Here is a 22621-nt window from a genome sequence, read left to right as displayed (position 1 = left end):
TCTTTATTTGCTGCTTACTCAGCTCTGAAGGATAAAAATGGAGCTCTGGTGACGCTGCAAGTCTGACGTAGGGTTTTAGCTGCCACGTCGAGTGCTAACCCATCACTCTGGTTGCGTGTGTGGGGTTGTTTTTTTTGTTTGTTTTTTGGGTTTTCTTCCAGCCACTGAACACCGTCAGCATGCCGGAGGCCTTGGCTAGTCTCCCTGTCCCAGCTGCAACAGTTAAGGCCCAGTCATCACATCCCAGACTGTGCTTTTATCCAGCTGATTGCACCGACACTGCCACCTCACACAGTGTGAATGACGAGGCCTGTAAGGGTTGTCTGTCATGAAGTGTTGGTAGTTTTTGTTGTGCTGCAGTCTCCAAACTTAAAACTAGGACAGAAATTTAGCACTAAATTCTCTTCTTGGTTTGAAGCGTTTTTGGTTAAATTCTGTGTAAACTTGGTTAAATCGTTAAATCTTGGGTTTCGTTAGCTTGCATGCTGGGAGCTTTTCAAACACATTCCTGGCTGGTATTCAAGCAAGGTACAATTAACAATTCCTGTGGCCTCAAAGTAGCATATTAACCTCCTGGAAAAGTATGTTACTAAAAGTATGGAGGTATACTTTTCCACAGGTTTTAATGCTGAGGTAAGGCAAGCTGAGGCCGTGTTTTCCTTACTGTTATTACTCACTGCTTCTCCCTGCAGTGAAAAAGCGTTTTCTTCTCCCTCTGCTGCAGCCCCCCCCCCCCCCCCCCCCTCCTCCTGTATGTCCACATTTCCACCACAGCTCCTCACTGTGGAGTTATTTTTCTCACCTTTCTGTCTCTGCCTGTTTATTTTTGCTTCCTGCAGGAGAAGAAAGGCGGGCATCCTGCCCAGCCTGGAGGATCTGCTGTTCTACACCATCGCAGAGGGCCAAGAAAAAATCCCTGCACACAAATTTACCACAGTGAGTTATCACAGCAGTGATATGTCTGAGAGTTGGATATTTATGGTGTCGGAACCTTTTGTTAAATAGAAATATTACTAGAAATAAATTACACAAGAGAAAATGGCCCCAAATCGCCCACAGGAATGGAGACAGAGTAACAGAGCAGATCTCACTTATTATTAAACTTCATTAGGGGAATAATGGAGAAGATTAAGTCATTAAACATTGTGCAGATTTGGATAGATCTTAGAAGTGAAATCAGGTGTTGGCTTAGAATCACACAAACTTTTTGAAGATATCAATGTAGTCTAAATTTCTCTTGGAGTGAAAGTACAGTGGTGTAATACCATTCTGCAGTGTTGGAAACCAGTTTAAAACCAGCTTGAAACAGGAACTTCGGGGTGGTTTTATACAACAGTTCCTCCCCTGGATAAATGACCTATAAAAACTACTAACTAGATGTTGTGGTTATCGTCTTCGCTGCAGCCCATCCAGCTGCAGCAGATGGCCACTCCTCGCTTAGCCCGGTTCTGCTGGAGGTTTCTTCCGTTTAAAATTCAGTTTTTCTTTCCCACTCATTGTTCGTAGGGAGTCATGATTGTTAGGGTTTTCTCTGTATTATTGTAAGGCCTTTACAATATGAAGCGCCCTGAGGCAGCTGTTGTTGTGATTTGGTGCTATATAAATACAACTGAATTGAATCAGTTATGAAGGTGAAAAGAAGATGGGAAATCCACACAATGTTTACAAATGGATAAATAATGCTGTGGTGACTTAACTGAAAAAAGACTTTCATAAAATGTACGACAAAAAGCATTTACAGCATAGCAGCTAAATAAATGCATGTCACACATAAATTACTGACTTGTTGGCAGTGATTCAGCCCTGTAGCTTTCTGAATTATGAGCTCCTCCTGCCAGGCTCTGGAGGAATCACAGCTCGCAGCTTTATTGATTTTGTTGTCAGGCTGTCTTAATCCTGGTGTCTCTCTCCTCTCCTCGCACAGGCTCTTAAGGCCACAGGTCTTCGCACGGGAGACCCCCGGCTGAAAGAATGTATGGAGATGCTGAAGGTGACCTTGAAGACAACCTCAGATGGAGCGCTGGACCGACACCTCTTCAAAAAGTATGCCTGTCTTTAATTTACTGAGCAACGATGGATTGATATGCTCGAGCAGGAGTTTTTTGCACTCTCATTTAACAAACTGCAGCCTAATTGGCTCCGTAAAATTTAATAAAAGATCCAGATGTGCAGTTTGAGTCAAAAGCCAGATGTTGGATTTTAATGTTATGTATAAGAAGACAGAACCTTGCATTATTGAGACTATATGGATATTCTTTATATATATTTATAGATTTTGTGTATCCCGTGTTTAATACCCTGCCTGCTGTCCCACCTTTATGACCAGCATCAATGTTTCATCACAAGAATTATTAAAGCTGGTTAGAGTCCTCTGCTTGTCCCTGCAGCAGAACAGGGTCACCGCTTGCCGTTAATCATTCATCATCCCTCGCTTTGCACGTCAGCAACCTCATCTTCAGGTTTTCATCACCCAGAAAAATCTGCTCAGGGAAACTGGTAGACTTCAATAACTGGAAATCAAATTGATAATTAGGAGATTCATAGGTGAAGATTTGGAGTAGATTTGGCGCAATCTGATTGTGTTTCAGTGTTTGGAGGTTTAATTTTGACACTGGCTGCTTATTCTGAAAGGGGGAAGAAAAACAAGGTGTTTTTAGTTTCCACTTTGCATAAAAAACTTAACAATGTTCCTTGTAATCTAACTCAGAATGATGGTGCACTTGAAAAGTCCACAAGTTTACCTCCTGCCTCCTTTTCCACATGACTTTACTTTGACCCGAGGACTGAGGAACAGGAAAAACGGCAGTGCTCAGAGAATACAACTGCACTCGATCACGGCCGATATGTTCTGTGATGGTGGATGTTGCTGACTTGGGTCTGCAGGGGGCCATCACACGACCTTCAAATTCATGTTTATTTGGTAATCAGAACATTTTTAGCCACCCAAACCAGTTGTTGAAACACAGCTGGAGAGGAAAGAAAGATATGTGGAGTAAAATGACATCCCCACCTCCACCCACCCCCTTGTGTCATTGGATCACTGCTGTGTGACCCCCACCACCCTCCCGGAGGAAACGACAGTGAGACAGAACTGGGTGGCAGCTTGGTGAGATCAGGCATATGATGGCTCACCGGGGAGCAAAAAATCCTCACTGAACAGACCCCGAGCCGGCGCTCCTGGCTGGCGTCCATCACTTCCGCGCCCTGGGCTTATTTATAGAACCTCTCAGAGGGAAGCACGTGAGCGGGCGGTGGAGTGTAGCGTGTGTTTTCTCTGCAGGGATTAGACCGCTCGGATGCAGTAAGATAGCCAAGCTGTAAATCTCTCTGCTAACGGAGAGCTTCTATCTCACCGCCTTGTTACGTGGAGCTGTGTTTACTACGAGGTCTGCATCCATAATCGCTCGCATAAAACGCCCAGGACAAAATCTATAAGTGGTAAAAAAAAGCCAGACCATGCTGCTTTAAGGGTGATCTAGAGTACAGAACATGTTGGGAAAAGGAGTACCTATTTTCTTTTATTGTGTAATTTTAATTCCATGCTGCGAGGGAACAAGTGGGGATCTTTTCCTAAAACTACAGCAGCCACAGCGAAAGGTCAACAGAGTCGGCCGAGTCGAGCTGAGGATACAGCTCTCCCAGAACGCTTACTGGAAAATTTTAGCCTGGAAATAGAAGCTTTGAACCAGAAAAGCAAATATAGTCAGGCCCGTCTGTACACCAGCACCACAGTCGGTCTTTGAAATGCACACTTTCAGCTTTAACTCAAGGGATTTAATAAAAGTATTTTATTAACTCTTTTTTATAAATTAGACTTTTTCTTTTTTTACACAATTCTTTTTTTTTTTTACAATTTTTAGATCCTCAAAAGTACTTGGACAATTGACTGACAAGCCCGTCAGCCTTTTATAAGGTTTATAAAAAGATGCAAACCACTGGTTACACTCAAAAAAAGCAAGGCCAGATTAGACTTTACCAGAGAATATCTGAAAGAGACTCCACAGATCTGGAAACAAATGTTTTAGAGAGATGAAACCAAAATGAGCTTGAACCAAAGAAACGGCTCCTGGTCTGAAGCATATCTGTCAAACATGGTGGAGGTAGTGTTATGGTTATGGGCATGTATGGCTCCCAGTAGAACCAGACCACTGGTGTTTATTGATGATATGCCTGCTGACAGAAGCAGCAGGATGAATTGTGACGCATACACGGCTATACTCTCTACTCAGACTCCTCAAGTTTAGGTGTTATTAAGAGGAAACGAGCTGAGCGAGGGAGCGCAGACTCACTGTATTTAGTCTTATCTAGTGTTCAAAAATCAGAACATTCCCTAATTATATCTAATGTTATATTTAGTAATGCGTGACCTTAAAAGCTTTATAATAATAATGGATTGGATTTATATAGCGCTTTTCAAGGCACCCAAAGCGCTTTACAATACCACTATTCATTCACTCTCACATTCATACACTGGTGGAGGCAAGCTACAGTTGTAGCCACAGCTGCCCTGGGGCAGACTGACAGAAGCGAGGCTGCCATATCGCGCCATCGGCCCCTCTGGCCAACACCAGTAGGCAAGTAGGGTAAAGTGTCTTGCCCAAGGACACAACGACCAGGACAGAGAGCCCAGGGATCGAACCGGCGACCTTCCGGTTACAGATGCAATTCCCAGCCCCCTGAGCCACGGTCGCTTTGTGTCCATTAACTAGCTCCATACTTGTCATTAAAGTCTCAGAGGATTTGAAGCAGTCATAAAGGTCAATAAGGACATTCTGTACTCCTCAGCCTAAATATTTCTCTTTCCTGCCTCAGATGTGTCCAGAGCAACATCGTTTTGCTCACCCAGGCCTTCAGGAAGAAGTTTGTTATTCCAGACTTCCAGTCCTTCTCTGCTCACATCGACGAGCTGTACGAAAACGCCAAAAAAATGTCTGGAGGGCAGGTCAGTGAGAGCAGAGCTGAGTAGAACTGTATCTAACCGTTCCTTATAGACTAGTTTTAACATTGTGAGTCATTTGTCTGTTTGTCGAATACTTTGTGACATTAAATAACAGCCAGGACAAGATGGTTGGGAGTGAGGAATAGGTCAGATTAAACCTCATTGTTTCTTCACCCTGTAGGTGGCAGACTATATTCCCCAGCTGGCACGCTTCAGCCCAGACCTGTGGGCCGTCGCCCTGTGCACAGTCGACGGACAGAGGTATTCTGACTACGTGTAGAAGAACCTACAGAGGATGGTTTCTTCACCAGAAGCTTTGTAGTAAATGTATTTTTCACAAGTGGCTGTCAGATATGAGAAAATGGGGATGTGGTAAAAGCCAGACTTATCATTACGTAGATTTAGAGAGATTTTCTATTTCCTCTGACTCTGAAAAACTACTAACATACACCTTAAGAGTTTGAAGGTATAAGTGTATAAGTGATACACTTGTGTCTTTCGCAGGCACACTGTCGGCGACACCAAGGTTCCCTTCTGTCTGCAGTCCTGCGTGAAGCCGCTGAAATACGCCATCGCCGTTCACGACCACGGCACCGAGTACGTACATCGCTTCATCGGCAAAGAGCCCAGCGGCCTGCGCTTCAACAAGCTCTTCCTGAACGAGGACGGTGAGGAATCGGTCACTTCACACCTTCACATGGCGCACAGGTGCATGCAGTCTCTGTAAGAGGAGCCATTCACGTGGCCTGGTTTCCATGGCGCCATGATAAATTGTTAAGGAGCGTAGTTGGATAAAACAAAGTGGGCAGTGTGTAACGGAGACAGAAAAAACTTGAAAAACAACAAGCTGTTGGCATGTGGTTCCTTAAAAAGCAGGCAGAACGGAGCAGCCGAGACACAGAGGCGCTCTTTTAGTATCAGTCCTGCAGTGCAGGGGAATCAGAGCGTGGTTTCCCACAGGTCTGAAATACACCGAGGATGTCAGGCGATATCAGTTATCTCAATATAGAGCAGGTCATTTGTTCTTCGAGCACAGTGGGCCTTATGAGCTCAAAAAAACACTTTATTTCTGGACTCTACTTGAGTAACTTTGCATCTTGCACAGTTCAGAGTAATCCTCATACAGCTGTGGTCAGAAGGTTACGTTCACCTATCGTGGGCATTAATGTCATGGAGATTTGGGGTTTTGGTTGAATCATTGTGAAGCATATGCTTTTAATCAATTTAAAAAAACCAAGAAATGAGTGAATAAGTTTGAATTTATTTTAGATTTAATGGCGTGTTTAGGTGCTCAACCGGGAGTGTTTAGGGAAGCCATATGTTGACTGTTGTTGTGTGTTTGTACTTTGCACATATCACATGTTTAAAACACTCCTTCCATTCCTTGTTCATATGTTTGTTTTTTTTGTTTTTTTATGTCTGTCTCTGGTTTTATATCTGTGAGATTATTCTGGTTTTGTTTGCTTGGATAAGAGATGTTGACAAAGTTTAACTTTGAGGATTTTATTTGCAGTTGAACAAAGCTTATACATTGGAACACATGTTGCTGCAATACTCACCATGTCGAAATGTTAAAGAGCAGTAACTTGGTGAAGTGAAGTAATGTCATATGTTGAATACAAATACGGTTAGCAGTTTTTGTTCAACCTGAATAGAGTTGGGTTTTATTGTGTCTGTAGCTTCTCTGAGCGGAAACTGGTGTGAGAACGTTTCCAGGTTTCCTCTTTGTTGTTATCAAACCGAGCAGAGAAGTCGGTGGTGGCACAGATATTCCAGCTGTTTATTTTCCCTTTAAAAAAAGTGAAAAGAAGGAAACATGGCTCTTCCTGTTGCTTACGACGATTACAACTCAGAGGGGAAGTGTTGTAATTGTGCCCTATATGTTTTTTTAGTTCACTCAGTAGATTATTCACTTGTGTTTTGATCTCTGGCACAAAAAGGCTTCCCTTCTTTTTCTTTTACTGTATACTTTTTGAGAAAGTAAACAGTAAGTCACAAATTACTGTGTTCCCAAGTTGCTTTTCCAAGGGCTTGTAGAACAAAGAGGCGGAGCTTGCAGTATCTGGCTAATCAGAAACATGAGCAGGACTTCCATCAGCAGAGTGGCCAATTTTTAAAAAGGACATCAAACAATATAATACGGAATAATAAACTGTGGACTCTATCAGCTTATATACAACAGAGTAGTATGTGGCTGTGATGTGCTCAGTGAAGGTGTTCCTGTAGCATTAGCTTGCTAAAACCTGCTCTTATTAACTTCTATTTCCTGTCCTGCAGATAAACCACACAACCCCATGGTGAATGCTGGAGCTATTGTCTGCACCTCCCTCATTAAGGTAAGCTTTTATTCTACATATATTCACTGTGGAAGCAAATGTTCAATCACAACCCCGTAAATTTGATTTGAGGCCCCTGTGATTTTTGCTTCGTTTTCGTTTTATAAATCCACATATGTAGATTTACGTTTTACTCCCCTAAAGATGATTTTTCTGGATGTCTGACTGGAGCAGGGAGTAAAATAGTTGGAGAGAAATTGAATGGAATAAAATTATAATCGTGTGCAGAACGTGTTTCCGCCAGATTAGTGTATACAGGGAGATTAAGGTTATAGATAATCATGCTGAAAGGGGATTTGGTTGAAAGCGGCATCGCTCGGAGATCCTGCGCACACACACTCCACAGAGTGGGTGGAGCTGGAGAGCAGGTCAGCTCCACCACATTTAATCAGAGAACTCTTCTATTACCCGAGAGTTTCATTAAATATCCTCCTCTGACCTGCGTACAGACGCACAGGGAGCTGCGGTGAATACAAGAGCACCACCTGCTGATTGAATCAAAATTAAAAACTCCTTCCTCATTTGGCCGGTGAGGATGAGTCCAGGAGGGCTTTTTAGAGAGGAGTTTAATTACATTCAATAAGAGAGAGATGGAACGCAAAATCAAACAAGTTGGAAAATCTTCAGGCAAATCCTGGAAGTGAACATGTTGGAGTGCTTGTAGGAAACAGCATTGCATACTTTATTTTTCCCAAAAGCTGGAAAATGGTTAAAGCAGCCAAAAATGTCTGGCTTACTAAAACAAATACAGTATTGCAACAAAATGGCTGAAAAGGTGAAGAAGCATTTCCATTACACAGAAAATAGAAATAGACAGAGTGAGGCTGCTAACAGTGCAGTGGTTTATAAATTAGCAGGTCAAAACTGAGCAAATGTAATGAGGGAGATACAGGGTAAGGGCAAGTTTTATGCATGTTTATCTCCAGAAACAGTACAGCTATTCAGATCAAGGACAGGCAGCTGAGTGAGAACACATCTGAGGTCAAACTCCTCAAACTGTAATAGCTGACTTGCAGGATAACACAGCAGCCTTTGTTACCATCAGATTTTGACCCAACACTGTGAAAAAGTGTTTGTCCTGTTCCTGATTATCTATTGTTTTGTATGTTTGTCACACGTAAATGTTTTAGATCATCAAACAAATTTAAATGTTAACCACAGATGACACAATTAAACACAAAATGCAGTTTTTAAATGAAGGTGTTTGTTATTAAGGGGAAAAAGTGATTGCCCTCTAAACCTGGTGCTGAGCAACAACTCTAAATGTGGCAAAGCTCCTATTTCTGCCAGCTCTGCGAGGCCCCAGATACAATATTAAAGTAAAGGGAAGAACTGATTCAGCCACTTGTAGGCAGAAAAGTGTTTCCACTGATGGTTGTATTTTTAACATTTCAGTATGTTATGTCCCAGATCTGATACTAGAGGGAAGTAAAAAGAAAACTACATGAAAGTGAGTTTGTGATGTTGCAGAGCTCTACGTGCCGACTGCTGAGAAGAAACGCGGATACTCTTGTGTTCTCTGCAGTTTTTATCTTGGAGATGTAGAGATATGACTTACAAACTCAAAACATGGCAAACTCCTCAACTAGCTGTAAGAAGAACATTTGCTGCCCATAACACCCAATACAAAAATCTCTAATCTATTTTACCCTGACAGCAAGAACCCTCCCAGAACTCCTCCTTATCCTAAAAGAGCAAAATCACAGCAGTTTTCAGCCTCAGACTTGATGTTAGAGAAGAGCAAAAAAATTGCACAATTAACTCAACAAAAGGAAAATAAAGCCGCTGTGCTTTCCACTATCGTACCGTCTCTTTTCATAAAGGTTTGTTTGAAAAGATTTCCATAAACTAACACTGCTTCATCATTTGTTTAAAAACAGCAGCACAACTCCAAAATGATGTTAACACATCGACTGGACTGTGAAATGTAGAAGATTTAGGGAAAGGATTATATTACATCAGGGTTAGTAATTCTTTGTCTCCATCATTATGCTTTTATATTGAAAAGGTCCTTATGAGTCACACTGTAGGCGGTTTACTCTCGAGGGAGGAAGGATTTAGGATTCATCTACAGGAATCCACAGAAAAAGAAAATCATATCTATAAAAAAATTAAACTGAGTTCTTTAAGTTTGTCATTTCGTTATGACCCAGTTATTTAATAGTTTTAAGTGTGAGAGAGGTCAGCTATTCTATTCCTGATTTCCTTATCCAAATCTCCTCCCTCCAACACTATCCGGTTGTTCAGTGATGACGTGACAAATCCTACTTCCGGGTCTAAAGTAGTCTGCGTTTAATATGGCTTTTGTGTTGTTAACATGTTTAATGTTATGTATTTTCTTCTATTTGATCTCAAAAAGCTCCTAAAACAGTCAGTGATCACTGTTGACCCTTGACCTATTATGGATGGATTATCTCAGTTGTTCTCCTGGCTGAAGTTTGGTCCTTTTACAGCATCCTGCCATGCGATTACATTTGTTCCTGACCACCGAGAAGACTCACGGTAACTTTTATCGAGTGGAAAAAAAGTTAGTTTGTTTATATTATGCTAACATAGCTGTGTCGCTAGCGGTCACGTAGCACATCATTATATACCAGCTAGCCCAACTTCAGTAACCCTACAAGCGTCACTGCTGTTTAGTTTTCTGTCTTCATTTATGCTGGAAGTGATAGCAGAGATGTACGTTTTAGTTTGTTTCCAAAACCCCGCAGTCAGGACATGCTATATTGTATTTAGATAGAAGCTAGCGAGCTAACTCCCTGCTAACTTCTAACTCCGTTAAATGTCATAAATTCCGTTTTCATGGATGCCGGGATGTTAAACTCAATTGTTACACCTGGTAGAGCAGAACGCTGATCATTTTATTAAAGATGAAAGACTTTAGACAGTTTTTCAACTCTCAGTAATGCCACAGTGATCGTTTGATATATGGACCTGCAGCGGAGTTTAGACCCAGACACGGCTAGTGACGTCAGACTGAACAACCGGATAAACAGCCCAGCTTTCCATCCTTAAAAAGAAACATTTTATGTTGGTAATGTTATGATGAATCATCTCGTGTATCTCTTTTGGTAGAAACATTGTATGAAGATGATTGTTTCAAATGAATATCCAGCTGAGTGGACATAATGTATGTCGTCAGCAGAGGAAAAAGGTGAACTTTTCCACTTCTGATAATCATTCCCACAAGATGTAAAATCAGCTTTCTTGAGTCCCAGCCAATCACTGTTTAAATCACTTTAAACGCTCTCCTTTGTGATGTACCTTTTCAAGGCCCGTTGTGTGGTTTTATGTGTTGTTGCATATTTTACAGCATTAGGATCTTTGGGAAATTATGACCACACAGCCTCAGGTCAATGACGTTGGTAATTTTTCCTTTTTAATTATTTTTTCCCTTATTTGATCTGGATTTGTGAGAAGCTTTAGCCTCCACATGGCTGTCTATGAATGTTTTAATGTTGCTTTTTATACTTTTCCGCCTGCATTTCCCCTCCCCCCTCAAAAAAACCAAACTGTTTATACACCTGGATTATAAACAGTGCAGCTCTGGCACAAACACTGGTTTTATATCATACTCCATTCTTCTCTGGAGAGGGAGCTCTTTTTTTGTGCATATGTTTCTTTTCAAGCAATTTGTTTGTCTTTAGTAATCGGTATGAAAGAATAAGTCGTGTTAGTGGCGATGCTCGTAAATTCATGGGGATGTTTTGCTGTCTTTATTCAAAAGTGTGGTCCGTCAGTTTGAGAAACTTTTCTGGCGGCAGATTAAGAGCTCCATCATATGTTAGAGAAAAGCAGGAAGAGTCACCGTTTTAATTCTCTGAGAGTGATGTAGGGCTGCTCAATTAATCGAATTTTAATCACGATTACGATCTGGGCTTTCAACGATCATTAAAAATGACTGAGCCGATTATTAGCCCCTCCCTCATTTATCCGCGACACCTTAAAGGCCGGTCCGTGAAAATATTGTCGGGCATAAACCGGTCCGTGGCGCAAAAAAGGTTGGAGACCGCTGATTAAGAGGACCCGAGGGAAGCTCGGAAAGCTAAGCAGAAGTTATTTGGAGAGGAGAGTGACTGCCGTTGGTTGAAAAGAGAGTTTAAAAAAAAAAAAAACTTCAGTGGTGTTGCACACTATTTTATATTATTTTTTTAAAGTCATTGTTAACCCTTTAAAGCCGGTCAGAGCAGCACGCTCCGTTTTGCGTAACTATTTTTAAATCCCTGTAGAACCTGAACCGTGTAAGCTAGCGCAATAATTTGTTTTGCATATGAAACCGGAGGAGTTGTACTTACATTTTATGCCATCAGCTTGTCCTCGGTCATGGTTTCGTTCTTTGCAAAAATTGCATAAAAAGCGCTTGCAGGAACAAAAACATAATATTCCAGAAACACGCTTTGCCGTTCCTATCAGCTGTTCGTAACACTTCCCACAGTGAAATGATGCACCTGCTGTTTTCTTTGCAAATTTGCATCATAGGATTGTTTTTTTTGTTTTTCCTGCAGTATATAAAAATTGCTGTATCTCCAAAATAAAACTATGAAGACACTCAAAATAAATTTCCTGTGGTGGGAAACTATTTTTTGCAACTTTATTGTATTTAAAGTTTTGAGGGATAAACCTCTTAAATTTCTCCAAGTAGAAATATATGTAAACAAAACAAAAGCGATTTCAATTTTTTTTGTAGTTTATTGCACTTTTTTGCAATTTATGTAATTACTATGCACTTAATGCATACATATTATTAAAATATGGGCTATAACAGTTGTATTGATGTATAGCAACTTGAAATGCTCCCACAAATGGCACTACAGCATGTAAAAAAATAATATAAGCTCTGGTGGACTTGGTTCTATAGTAGGTCTTAAAGGGTTAAATAAATATCGTCAAATAATCGTGATCTCAATTTCAGTGAAAATAATCGTGATTATCATTTTTGCCATAATCGAGCAGCCCTAGAGTGATGATTTGTCATGAGCAACAAGGACAATATAACTCCAGAGTGAGTTATGTTTTCACAGCCATCTCCAGAGTGCCTAACTGGATTTATTTATTTCTTTTTATCACTTGTTTATTTACAGAAGCAATCATTTGTTCACGATGTCAGAGAGTTAGGGATTGGTAGGCACTAGTGGTGCAACGGATCACTGTTGATCCGTAATCCGAACCGATCCCACTCCACGGTTCGGCGCGCACGTGATTCGAAAAAGAAGAAAAAAAGTATGTGTATGGTGTGCGTGGTCAGTCTGTCAAGCCATAGTTATGGCCAGCGCTAGCGGTCCAGGTGGAGAAGCAGAGGAGTTTGCGGCGTTTAAGCAGCCCTTTGCTGCCCAGTCCGTCCAGGATAAAGCTATTACAAAAGCTACTGGGGTGTTTAGCTGCAGACGTGAGGCCGTATTCCGTTGTGCAAAACAAGGGGTTTAAACTGTGATGAACGTGCTTGCATGATATCCTGTTGCGCATCCACTTCAGTGACAAGATCGTTCCAAGCATGTATGAACAGGAAAAGTCTAAAGTTATGGCTGAACTGTCCCAGGTGTCTTCTGTTGCCCTAACTACAAATGGGTGGATCTCCATGGCAACGGCAAGCTTCGTGAGCTTAATTAGTTTTTATATAATTGCGTGGAATGAGTCTTGAGTTGAATGTTTTTTAATAGGCAAAAAATACTTAAATAAGTAAATGGCGCGTTAAATTTGTCTTTTTGGGTTGTTTTTTTTGTTTTGTTTTGTTTTGCTGATCCTAAAATTGAGCCGATCCGTAGCTTAAAACCATGATCCGATCCGAACCGTGAGATTTTGGATCCGTTGCACCACTAGTAGGCACTGGACTGAACTTATGTAGATCTATTGTTTTGCATGTGTAATTAACACGAGGGCTTTCGGTGCCTCATATAATATTATTTAACCTTATACAGTCATATTTAGAGTGATGCACTGGGGAGGACAACACTGTCTTCCTAGAAATAGGGGATCAGGACCCCCGGGTCCCACCTTTGATTTTCACCTGAGGTCACAGCACATTCATGCATCACTTTGGGAAAGCAAAATGAAAGAGTAAAGGTGAAGCTGGAGCCCAGAAAAACTCTGCAGGCAGCAGTAATTATAAATATCTGAGGTGCAGTTTAAAAGTAGAGCAGCAGCTTTCAGGGAGACTGTTACATGATCTGAAAATGAGAATTCATGCTCAGGCTGTTGAATAAAGGCAGTAACGTTCCCCGTGCTTCAGGCTTTGTTGTTCTTGTCACATTTGGCCAAAGTTTTGGTTTTTGTCTGATTTAAATCGAAGGAGGTGAGTTCACACTGCGAACCACATGACTGAGTCTGTTATCTGAGAGATAACAGTCACTCACTCCATCTACATCTACTGCTGTATTATAGTAATAATGATGAAGTTCTGCAGTGTTTAGTAAAGTTTTAAATTTGGTTCTTCTTTATAGGTTTAAATACATTAGTGCTCCGTAACTTGATCTGGATCAACTGTATAAATATTTCTGGAAATGTTTATAATTTTACTGTAATAATAATAAAAAATGTAGGGAAACATGATTTAATGAAAGGACTCAAATAGAATCGAGTAGAGTTGAAACAATTTAAATGACATTAGGTGTAAAATAAGTAAGGTTTCATTCCACATCAACATCTGTATTTGTCAGTTATCGTAATTATCAATAAAATCTGTAAACAGGTAGGACAAAGAAATGTTGGCCTCAGAAAGGCTGAAGCAACTGTTGGGCTTAAAATACAGTGGCTCCTACATTTCCCACAATGCACCAGAAGTTTTCTTTGACTTTGACCTGTAAACCGGAGCCTTTAACCCTTAACCCCTTATTTTAGGGACTAAAATGACCAAGGAGTGAAATTATATTTTATAAAGCAGACGTCTTTAAAATGACTCTGCTGTTGTTTCTCATACTTCAATCCAAGTAGAAGAAAAACTTAAATGATACAAACATACTGTGATACATAATTCATTCAAATATACCTCGACAAACCAAATCTAGATGATCTGGTGACTCTGTAATACTCTGAGATCAACACAAACTGTAATGAAGTCTTCTTTACAAACATCTGGTTTGTAGAGATTCAGTGATTGGAAATCACTGAATCTCTTTGCATTTCTTTTCACTTCCAGTGAAAAGAAATGCAAAAAAAAGGCTTCAGTGTTAAAGAAACGTAATATTTCACACAATTCCCCATCGTCCACGCCACACCAACGCACCAGTTACTGTAAATGACTACAGAAAGCTGTAGAAGCAGCAGATTGATAAATATGAACTTAATTTTGTGGCTCGCAGTGTGATTGCACCTTAAAGTCTAATCACGTAACCATACAGTAAACACGCCTGTAGTAATCAGTAGCTGTGCTCTTAAGTCACTTATTTAAATGAACCTTTTATTTAATTCTCTATTCAAAAAAGCAGAAGCCCCCGAGTGGATTTAACAATTTTCGTTCACCTCCATCTCCAGCTAGTCTCCCACCCCTAATCTTAATTCATCTGACGTCATGCCTGAATGGCCTTTTTAACTGGTCACATGAGTAGTGATGTAAACCTGCACTGTTTTCCTGCCGTAGCTTAATTTCATAGAGACGTGGATCATACGTGATAGTGCTAATGTCGTCACACGGGTGACCGTTTTTCATGCTTTTATTACTGCAGTTTTTGTTTTATGAATATTTTGATTGGTTCTGTTTGTGTTACAGCAAGGGGCAAGCAACGCTGAGAAATTTGATTATGTGAGTACTATTGGGAAGATTTATTGAATATTTAAATATTGACTGAAGGAGAAGTTTCCAAACTGAAGTTATATAAAAAAAAATGTCAGGGCTACATTATTCTTGGAATTATACCTTTTTCTTCAACACTTACACTTTAAAATTGTTTTTATTCTCAAAAATTTGATTCTAATTGTGAATATTTCTACTTTATTTTCAATTTTATTCTTGAAATTTTAGCTTCACACTCAAAATTTCATTGACATTTGTCAAATTTGAATTTTATTTTTATATATTGTTGTTTTATACGACATTATTCATTAAACATTTTTATTTAATTAACTTTTCTGTTGTCTTTAGTCTTGACATAGTTTTTACTTTAATCATAACGTTTTTACTTTGTAGTCTCAAAAGTTTGGTTTAAATCTTAATATTTAATATTCTTAATATTTAGACTATTTAAAATTACAATTACTCTTATTTTTTGAATACTTTGAATATCCCTTTGTCTTTAAAATGTAATCTTTAAACTGTAAAGGATGATTTTATTGTGAAAGCTTTACTTTTTTAAGTATTATTTTAGTTGTATAATTTCAGTATTATATTCCAAATTGCAATATTTTGGTTAAAATTTAGATTTAAGTTTATGATTTTGTACTAAAATTATAAGTTTATTTTGGATATTTTAATTGTATTGTTGTAATTTCATGTATAACTGATGAAGTTACAACAATGATTTTCTACCCAAATTTGTATATTTGTTTTCTTAAATTGAGTAAGTGTTAATGCCAGCAATTGTGACTTATTTGTAGAAGTTTCAGTTTTATTCTTTCAATTTTAACTTTAGCGTCAGCTGCTCTGCATTATCATTATTATTTATTTTTTTATATGTATGCTCAGTGTCCTTGAGCCTTCTTCGTAGTCTTGTGTTTGTGTTGCGTGTTTACTCTGAATCTGCTCTTCTGCTCTGCAGGTCATGAACTTCATGAACAAGCTGGCAGGAAACGAGTATGTGGGCTTCAGCAATGCCACGTGAGTGCAGCAGAGTTAGAAATAAAACAGATTTTCCATGTTTAGATGAAATGAAGCACTTTAATGTCTTTGACAGATTTCTTGTTTACAAAACAGTTCTGCATCTCTGAGGTGGATCTCAGGTCTCGCAGCAACTTCCTGGTTCAGTTTGAGTTCATGTAACAGGATCTGAGTCGCATCATGAAATAAACCTCTCTCCTCTCTCTGTGTGGCTCAGTTTCCAGTCAGAGCGTGAGTCTGGAGACAGAAACTTCGCCATTGGCTACTACCTGAAGGAGAAGAAGGTGAGATTAGATGCTGCTGACAACTGAGACGGGTTTTTGTTGTTTAAAAGGAAGCTTTTCTTCCTTTTGTGAACACACTATATTTGTGATTTCATTCTTAGCTTTTGTATTTTGAATTTTATTTTTGGTATTTCTGCATAAATATTAGGATTTCTGTTCCAGTAATTAATCAGTTTATCACCTGGTTTATCCTTTGATGTCTCTTGGTTTTCCTTTTTTCTGTTTGAAGAAAAGCAGCAGGTGTGTTATGAGTTCCCATTTTAAAGTGTTTTTATCTTTAACAGTGTTTTCCAGAGGGGACGGACATGACGTCCATCCTGGACTTCTACTTCCAGGTGAGTAGAGCTCATCCTGATGCAGTGGAATCACTAATGGGACAGGATTTTTGTTTGTCATTGTGATCCAATCATTCACGAATCTTTGTTTCTCAATCAGTTGTGCTCCATCGAGGTGACCTGTGAGAGTGCCAGCGTTATGGCGGCAACTCTGGCCAACGGCGGTTTCTGTCCAATCACGGGCGAGCGTGTGCTGAGCCCTGAGTCTGTGCGAAACACCCTGAGTCTGATGCACTCCTGCGGCATGTATGACTTCTCGGGACAGTTTGCTTTTCACGTCAGTATCTCCTCGTCCTGATCTCATGTTCAACCTGCTACCATCTCCCTGTTTTCCCGTTTTGCACCAGAACTTTAAAAATCTGCAATCTGCAATTGCAGGGTTTCCTATAACTTAGACAATTGAAAATACAGTGCTCTACTGTAATGGTTTTTTGGGGGGGGGTTGGGATCTGTTGGTTACTTTAAGAAAGATGTGAGCCACACTTTTAACAGGTAATCTCACATCACACATTCTCTCTTTCTGCCTCAGGTTGGTCTGCCGGCTAAATCGGGTGTGGCTGGCGGGATCCTGCTGGTCGTTCCCAACGTGATGGGCATCATGTGTTGGTCTCCTCCGCTCGACAAGCTGGGCAACAGCGTCAGAGGCATCCAGTTCTGCACGGTAACATCATCTTTAAAGTCATTTCCTGGACTATGCTTGAGTAGCTTTGCATGATTCAAAATGGTAAATGGCCTGCATTTGTGAAGCGCTTTTCTAGTCCTTAAGGACCCCAAAGCGCTTTACACTACATTCAGTCATTCACCCATTCACACACACATTCACACACACATTCACACACTGGCGATAGCAAGCTACATTGTAGCCACAGCTGCCCTGGGGCGCACTGACAGAGGCGAGGCTGCCGGACACAGACGCCACCGGGCCCTCTGACCACCACCAGTAGTTCAAAGTTCAAAATAATCCTTTATCTCCTTTATCTCACCCTAAGATACTTTTATTATTCTTTTTTAATATTTGGGTCATGTTTTCTCCTTTTAGGATTTGGTTTCCCTGTGTAACTTCCACAACTATGACAACCTGAGGCACTTTGCAAAGAAGCTGGATCCTCGCAGGGAGGGAGGAGACCAGAGGGTGAGCGCCAGCACCATCAGCCTTCATCCTTCTCCATTTTCACAACCTCGACTATTTTGACCTTTACACGCTGTAAATGTCCTTCTGCTGGAGTGCGGTGTTAAAATCCTGAATGTTTGATGCATATTTTGAGCCATTAAAGCTGCTGTTAGCTTGTGTGCTGTGATCTTCTTCACAGTGAGTAATGTCTGAGTTACATTACTGTGGGGTTCAGATTGAAAAAGACTGATCAGAAATCACCAGACATCACTACCCAGACTGCACTGCAACATAACTAACATAAGCGGAAGTTCCTTTTAACGCACCAACAGAGATCATTGATGTAATTATTTTGATTATTTTCTGCGGTTTAGAGCAGTTTGTGTTGATTTTGACTCTTAAGTGTCACCATAAAAGGCAGATTACCCTCCTTGTTTGTGGAAGCTTAATCCACAGCGCCATCTGCTGGAAGATTACTGCATCAGCTGTGTTATTTCCCAGCTTTACACAACCTGATCATTGGTGTCTTTCACTGTACATTAAACCACATGAAAAACAACAAATATTAGATTTTTCAGTTCTACCATATTTCAAAAACACAGTAACACTAAGCTATGATGCATTATTATAGCATCACGGTCTCTGCTTTGTTTTCTCGTGTTTCAGGTGAAGTCTGTCATCAACCTGCTGTTTGCTGCTTACACAGGAGACGTGTCAGCTCTCAGGAGGTACGCCAGCTCTCAGGTTTAGTGTCAGTAACACTCAGGACCGTTGGACAGCACGGAGACATTCATTTGATTTTAATTTCATATATGATTTTTGGCCACCACACACAGATAACAGGCAGGTACACAAACCTCCGTGTAGACTTGAGCGCTCACCATCTGATGACAGCATCTACATCACTTGGGCCCAGGCACACCAATTGGATTATTTGACTTGTTGGTTTGGGGGAAAAAAACTGCACTAAAACTTGGCACCAATTTAAATCAGCAGGGTCCTGCTCTCATCTTTACATTCTGCTACGTTCCTGTAAGTTAATATTTCTAAATTAATCTTTGCAGGCTAATAATATAAAGTCTTTCATTCCATTCATTGGGTTCCCACGATGGATGTGAATAAAACTACTTGACGGTTCCTCTTTTTCTGCTGTGATGTTCTGCAAACACTGCAGGATTTTGACACTTTGGAGGGGGATAATGTATCTTTAGTAAACTGATCATTTTCCTGAAACTAGCGAATCATGTTTACTGGATAGTTGTCTATGGCCAAGTGGAAAGTGATTGGTTGATTTCAGTCCATTTCAGTTGAGAGCTGGATGGATACAGCCTCGCTTTTATGGGACATCTGAACTGATGTTGAACAGATCGCGTTAGAAATCATTGCAATGTTTTTATTATTTAACGTCACTCGCATTAAATCGGAACTGCTTAGTGGGAGTAGCCCACACCATCTATTGTATCCACATTTATTTTTTGTTGTGTGCCTGTCTGTCTTCAGACTAGTCCTGTAAACTTCAAGCTGCTCAGTGCAGGGGAAGGCTGTGATTAGCACATGGGGACACACCATCAGTACTGATTTAGGGACCGCTTAAATTAGCTCCTTGCATTTTCATTGGCAGAGCCTGCATTTTAAATATCAGTCAGTAATAGTCATGCAGTTGTGGGAAGCCAAAATCAGGGAGTTTGCAAAAAGGGAAAGACATCTTTGCCTGTTTTGAGTCTCTTCTGAACAGCTGAGGTGCAGCATGTCCACCAAGGAAAAGGAGGTAGAGGTCTGATATGAAGATGTCAGCCACTAGATGGCTTTTCCCCCCCAGTTTAGTCTGCAAACATCACTTCTAGTCTTTAGGTAATTTACCTTCAGCACCATCGCAAAGAGCTTGAAACTTAAAGAAACCCACATGATTGAACCAAGTCCAAATTAGTCTGGTTGTTTCCACATGGCTCTCACTCCTTCCTTCCTGCTTGGCTGTTCTGTCTTTGTGCAGGTTTGCGCTGTCCTCCATGGACATGGAGCAGAGGGACTACGACTCGAGGACAGCGCTGCACGTGGCCGCCGCTGAAGGTGAAATGCGTACAGTCAGGTTGTCGTCATGGCAATTACTCTGTTCGGTCAGCTGACCCGATGTTTGTGTGTTTCAGGACATGCTGAGGTGGTCCGCTTCCTGCTGGAGGCCTGCAAGGTCAACCCAGTTCCCAAAGACAGGTAACCGAGACCACACTTTACTTTAGTTATCTTTTTAATAAATACATGTAAAAAAAAAAAAAAAACCTTATCTAGATAGATGGAGATGGAGGGAATTTCTTTGAGCCAGATGTGTTAAATGAAACGAGGTGGATTTGTGTTTAAAGTTCTTCGTGTCTGGTGCAGGTGGGGGAACACGCCGATGGATGAGGCCGTGCACTTCGGCCACCATGACGTCGTCACCATCCTCCGCGATTACCACAATCAGTACACCCATCAGGAAGGCAGCACGGCCAAGAAGAACGAAGAGAACCTGGACGGGCTGCTGTGATGGAGAATGCGCTGCTCAGGCGTGTGAGGCCGGGCGCTTGCCTACGCCGGCGAGGGGAAGAGATCAGGCGGTGCTTTAGACAAAAAACTGGAAAGATCGCAAGTAGACTCATCGCTGAAATAACTGAAAACAAACCTTTACAGTATCTGTTAGCGCAGCAGCCGCCTCCCTCCGAGTGTAAATGCTCGTCATCATGTTCTCTTTAGGTGTCGTTGGGTTTTTGTATCGCGTGTGTGTACTCTGAGTGTGGAAGTACTCTTATTTTCCGTGTTTCAGCTTTTACGTTGACGGTTCTTTTTATTCTGAACATCAGCAACAGGAAGCAGCAGCAGTATAAAACCTTTGTTATGGAATGTAACTCCTCCCCCCCAAACACTTTTTGATGTGCGTTTGTGATAATCGATGTAAGATAAACTGTACATTACTGTAGTGTTTGTGTATATTAACCGAGGACGGCGAGTCTCTGTAAATAGGTGTAAAAATGTGTAGTCGATCGGTCTCGTGTGGTGATGGGTTCAGATTTGATGACAGTGTGTGTTTCAGTCAAACTTTTGGATAGTATTTGAACCATAAAATTATTCTTCTTATTTTTTTTCGTAAGCAGTTTTTTAATGTGGCGACAGATGAGTTAAAGGGTTTTTTGTTTTTATTGTTGTTGTTTTTCCACTAAAACTGGAATTTTCACCCTTCTTTTCTTTTATTTACTTTAGCAAGCCAGCCAAAGTTCAGTTCCTACTTCGTCTCCTGACCATTGAAAGCGTTTCTGCATATCAGACGCGACACTGCCAGGGCTCCTGCAGGGAGAGTGAATGACTGTAAACATGCAAGAAAATGTTTTTCTTACACTTTGTCTTAGTTTAAAGAAGTCACAGCAGAAAATGGATGCACTCAGCAATGGAGATATTTCAATACTTTTATTTTGAAAGTCTGTCTAGTGTATTTCAGTATGTGGCATAAACAGTGAGTTGATTGGTCCCTGTGAGTTGCTTTAAAGTAACTAAGGAGTACTGTGAAAGTTGCTACTACTACTCTTACTATTCTAGTTATTATCACAAATCCTTTAGTGGCCTTGTTTGAAAACAGAAAGCGTCACATTTTAATCAGTTTAAACATTTTAAGGTCTCGCTAATAGAGACCTAGAGACTTGTCGCTGAGTTGAAATTGGTTGCAAAGACTGTGTTGCTCTGATAGTCAGCAGGTTGCTGTGATCGCCTGTTGTTGGCATCGAAGATGCCGACCGGTCTGCAGAGGTCTGTTCTCAGTCTTCATAATTTCTCTACCACTCAGTGAGCAGTTGGCAAGTGTCAGACAAGTTGGAGTCTTCCATACAAACTGCACAAATGCAGCAGCCTGTTAGCCACTAAAGCGAGGTTTTTGCTACACTAGTCTTTGTAATCGACCTTAAAATGAATATGCATGTTTCCCTAGCAACCTGTACGTTCTCTAGGATTAAGATAACACAGAGCAACTCGACAGTTTCACCTTACTTTTCTTTTGACTTCATAAATCATCTATATATCTTATAGATGGTTCTTAATCTTTCTCCTCATTGAACTTCTTTTTAAAACTTTATTGGTAATTCTACCAGTGTCTGACGACAGCCTCTGTAGTTTCTAGGCACAAATTGTAAAATCCCCCCAAACAACATTTAAATGCAGTGTTATTTAAATGGAGAATTAAAAGAAACTGCTTGAGTACTTTATTTTTTTCTTTCCTGCTGTAGACGTGAAAATTCCACATGTAAGTCCTCGGATCTACATCTTAATTAATCCTGCATTTTAAGCTAGTTAAAGTTGGAATTAAAAACATCCAGCATTCGTTTAACAACCAGTGAACTGCTTCCTTTGTTGATCCTCTCATTTTCTGCTGTTCAAATTTAAAGGCTTTTATTTTGGAGGAGCAGTCATACTTGAAAAGCAGATGTGTTTTTGTGTGTCTGAAGCACGCTTGACTGTTTTTACTTCTTTTTGAGCAAACAAACTGAACCAGACAGTCTGTAATGTAATCCACAACTTAGAAAATCCACAAACAGTTTTTGTTTTTTCCTCGGGTTTGGATCAGTTCATCCAGTTTACATTTCAAATTAAAAAAGGAACTTAAAGGAAGCACAAAACACCAATATTTTTGACACTAGTAGCAATAAGATGACGTGATTGTAGGATGAGGTGAACTGATCCAAATCCAAGTCCAAAGTATTCTGAATGTAACGTGTTTGGTGTCGTTCTGTTTCTTCTTCATGTGTATGTAAAGCTGCTGCAGCTCACTGAGCAAATGCAGGCGGCCCAGATATTTATTCACAGAATAAAAACATAGAAAAACCAGCTGGCTGTTTGAGTTTTATATGAATGATTT

General features: G+C 40.5%; 1 protein-coding gene across 4 annotated transcripts in view; it reads left to right on the top strand.

Annotated features, from left to right (window-relative positions):
• The window catches only part of LOC113016065 (glutaminase kidney isoform, mitochondrial-like), a 33795-nt gene extending 11205 nt beyond the window's left edge, over positions 1–22590 (top strand). For 2 of the 4 annotated variants that reach the window (XM_026158572.1, XM_026158569.1), the window contains 17 exons: positions 840–936; positions 1925–2043; positions 4813–4942; positions 5121–5200; positions 5444–5607; positions 7217–7275; positions 14978–15010; positions 15963–16021; positions 16239–16305; positions 16590–16640; positions 16741–16917; positions 17170–17301; positions 17680–17772; positions 18418–18479; positions 19742–19818; positions 19896–19959; positions 20125–22590. In XM_026158572.1, coding sequence (XP_026014357.1) covers positions 840–936; positions 1925–2043; positions 4813–4942; positions 5121–5200; positions 5444–5607; positions 7217–7275; positions 14978–15010; positions 15963–16021; positions 16239–16305; positions 16590–16640; positions 16741–16917; positions 17170–17301; positions 17680–17772; positions 18418–18479; positions 19742–19818; positions 19896–19959; positions 20125–20269 — 1609 coding nt within the window. In that variant the 3' untranslated portion in view covers positions 20270–22590. Of the gene's footprint in view, positions 1–839; positions 937–1924; positions 2044–4812; positions 4943–5120; positions 5201–5443; positions 5608–7216; positions 7276–10217; positions 10641–14977; positions 15011–15962; positions 16022–16238; positions 16306–16589; positions 16641–16740; positions 16918–17169; positions 17302–17679; positions 17773–18417; positions 18480–19741; positions 19819–19895; positions 19960–20124 lie in introns of those variants that run through there. The other 2 variants (XM_026158570.1, XM_026158571.1) reach the window with 2 other exon arrangements.
• The last annotated feature ends 31 nt before the right edge of the window (positions 22591–22621 follow it).

Source organism: Astatotilapia calliptera, chromosome 23 (genome assembly GCF_900246225.1).
Source record: "Astatotilapia calliptera chromosome 23, fAstCal1.2, whole genome shotgun sequence".
Lineage (NCBI taxonomy): Eukaryota > Metazoa > Chordata > Actinopteri > Cichliformes > Cichlidae > Astatotilapia > Astatotilapia calliptera.
The sequence above is the reverse complement of the archived record's forward strand: the minus strand, read 5'-3'. Positions and strand labels throughout refer to the sequence as shown.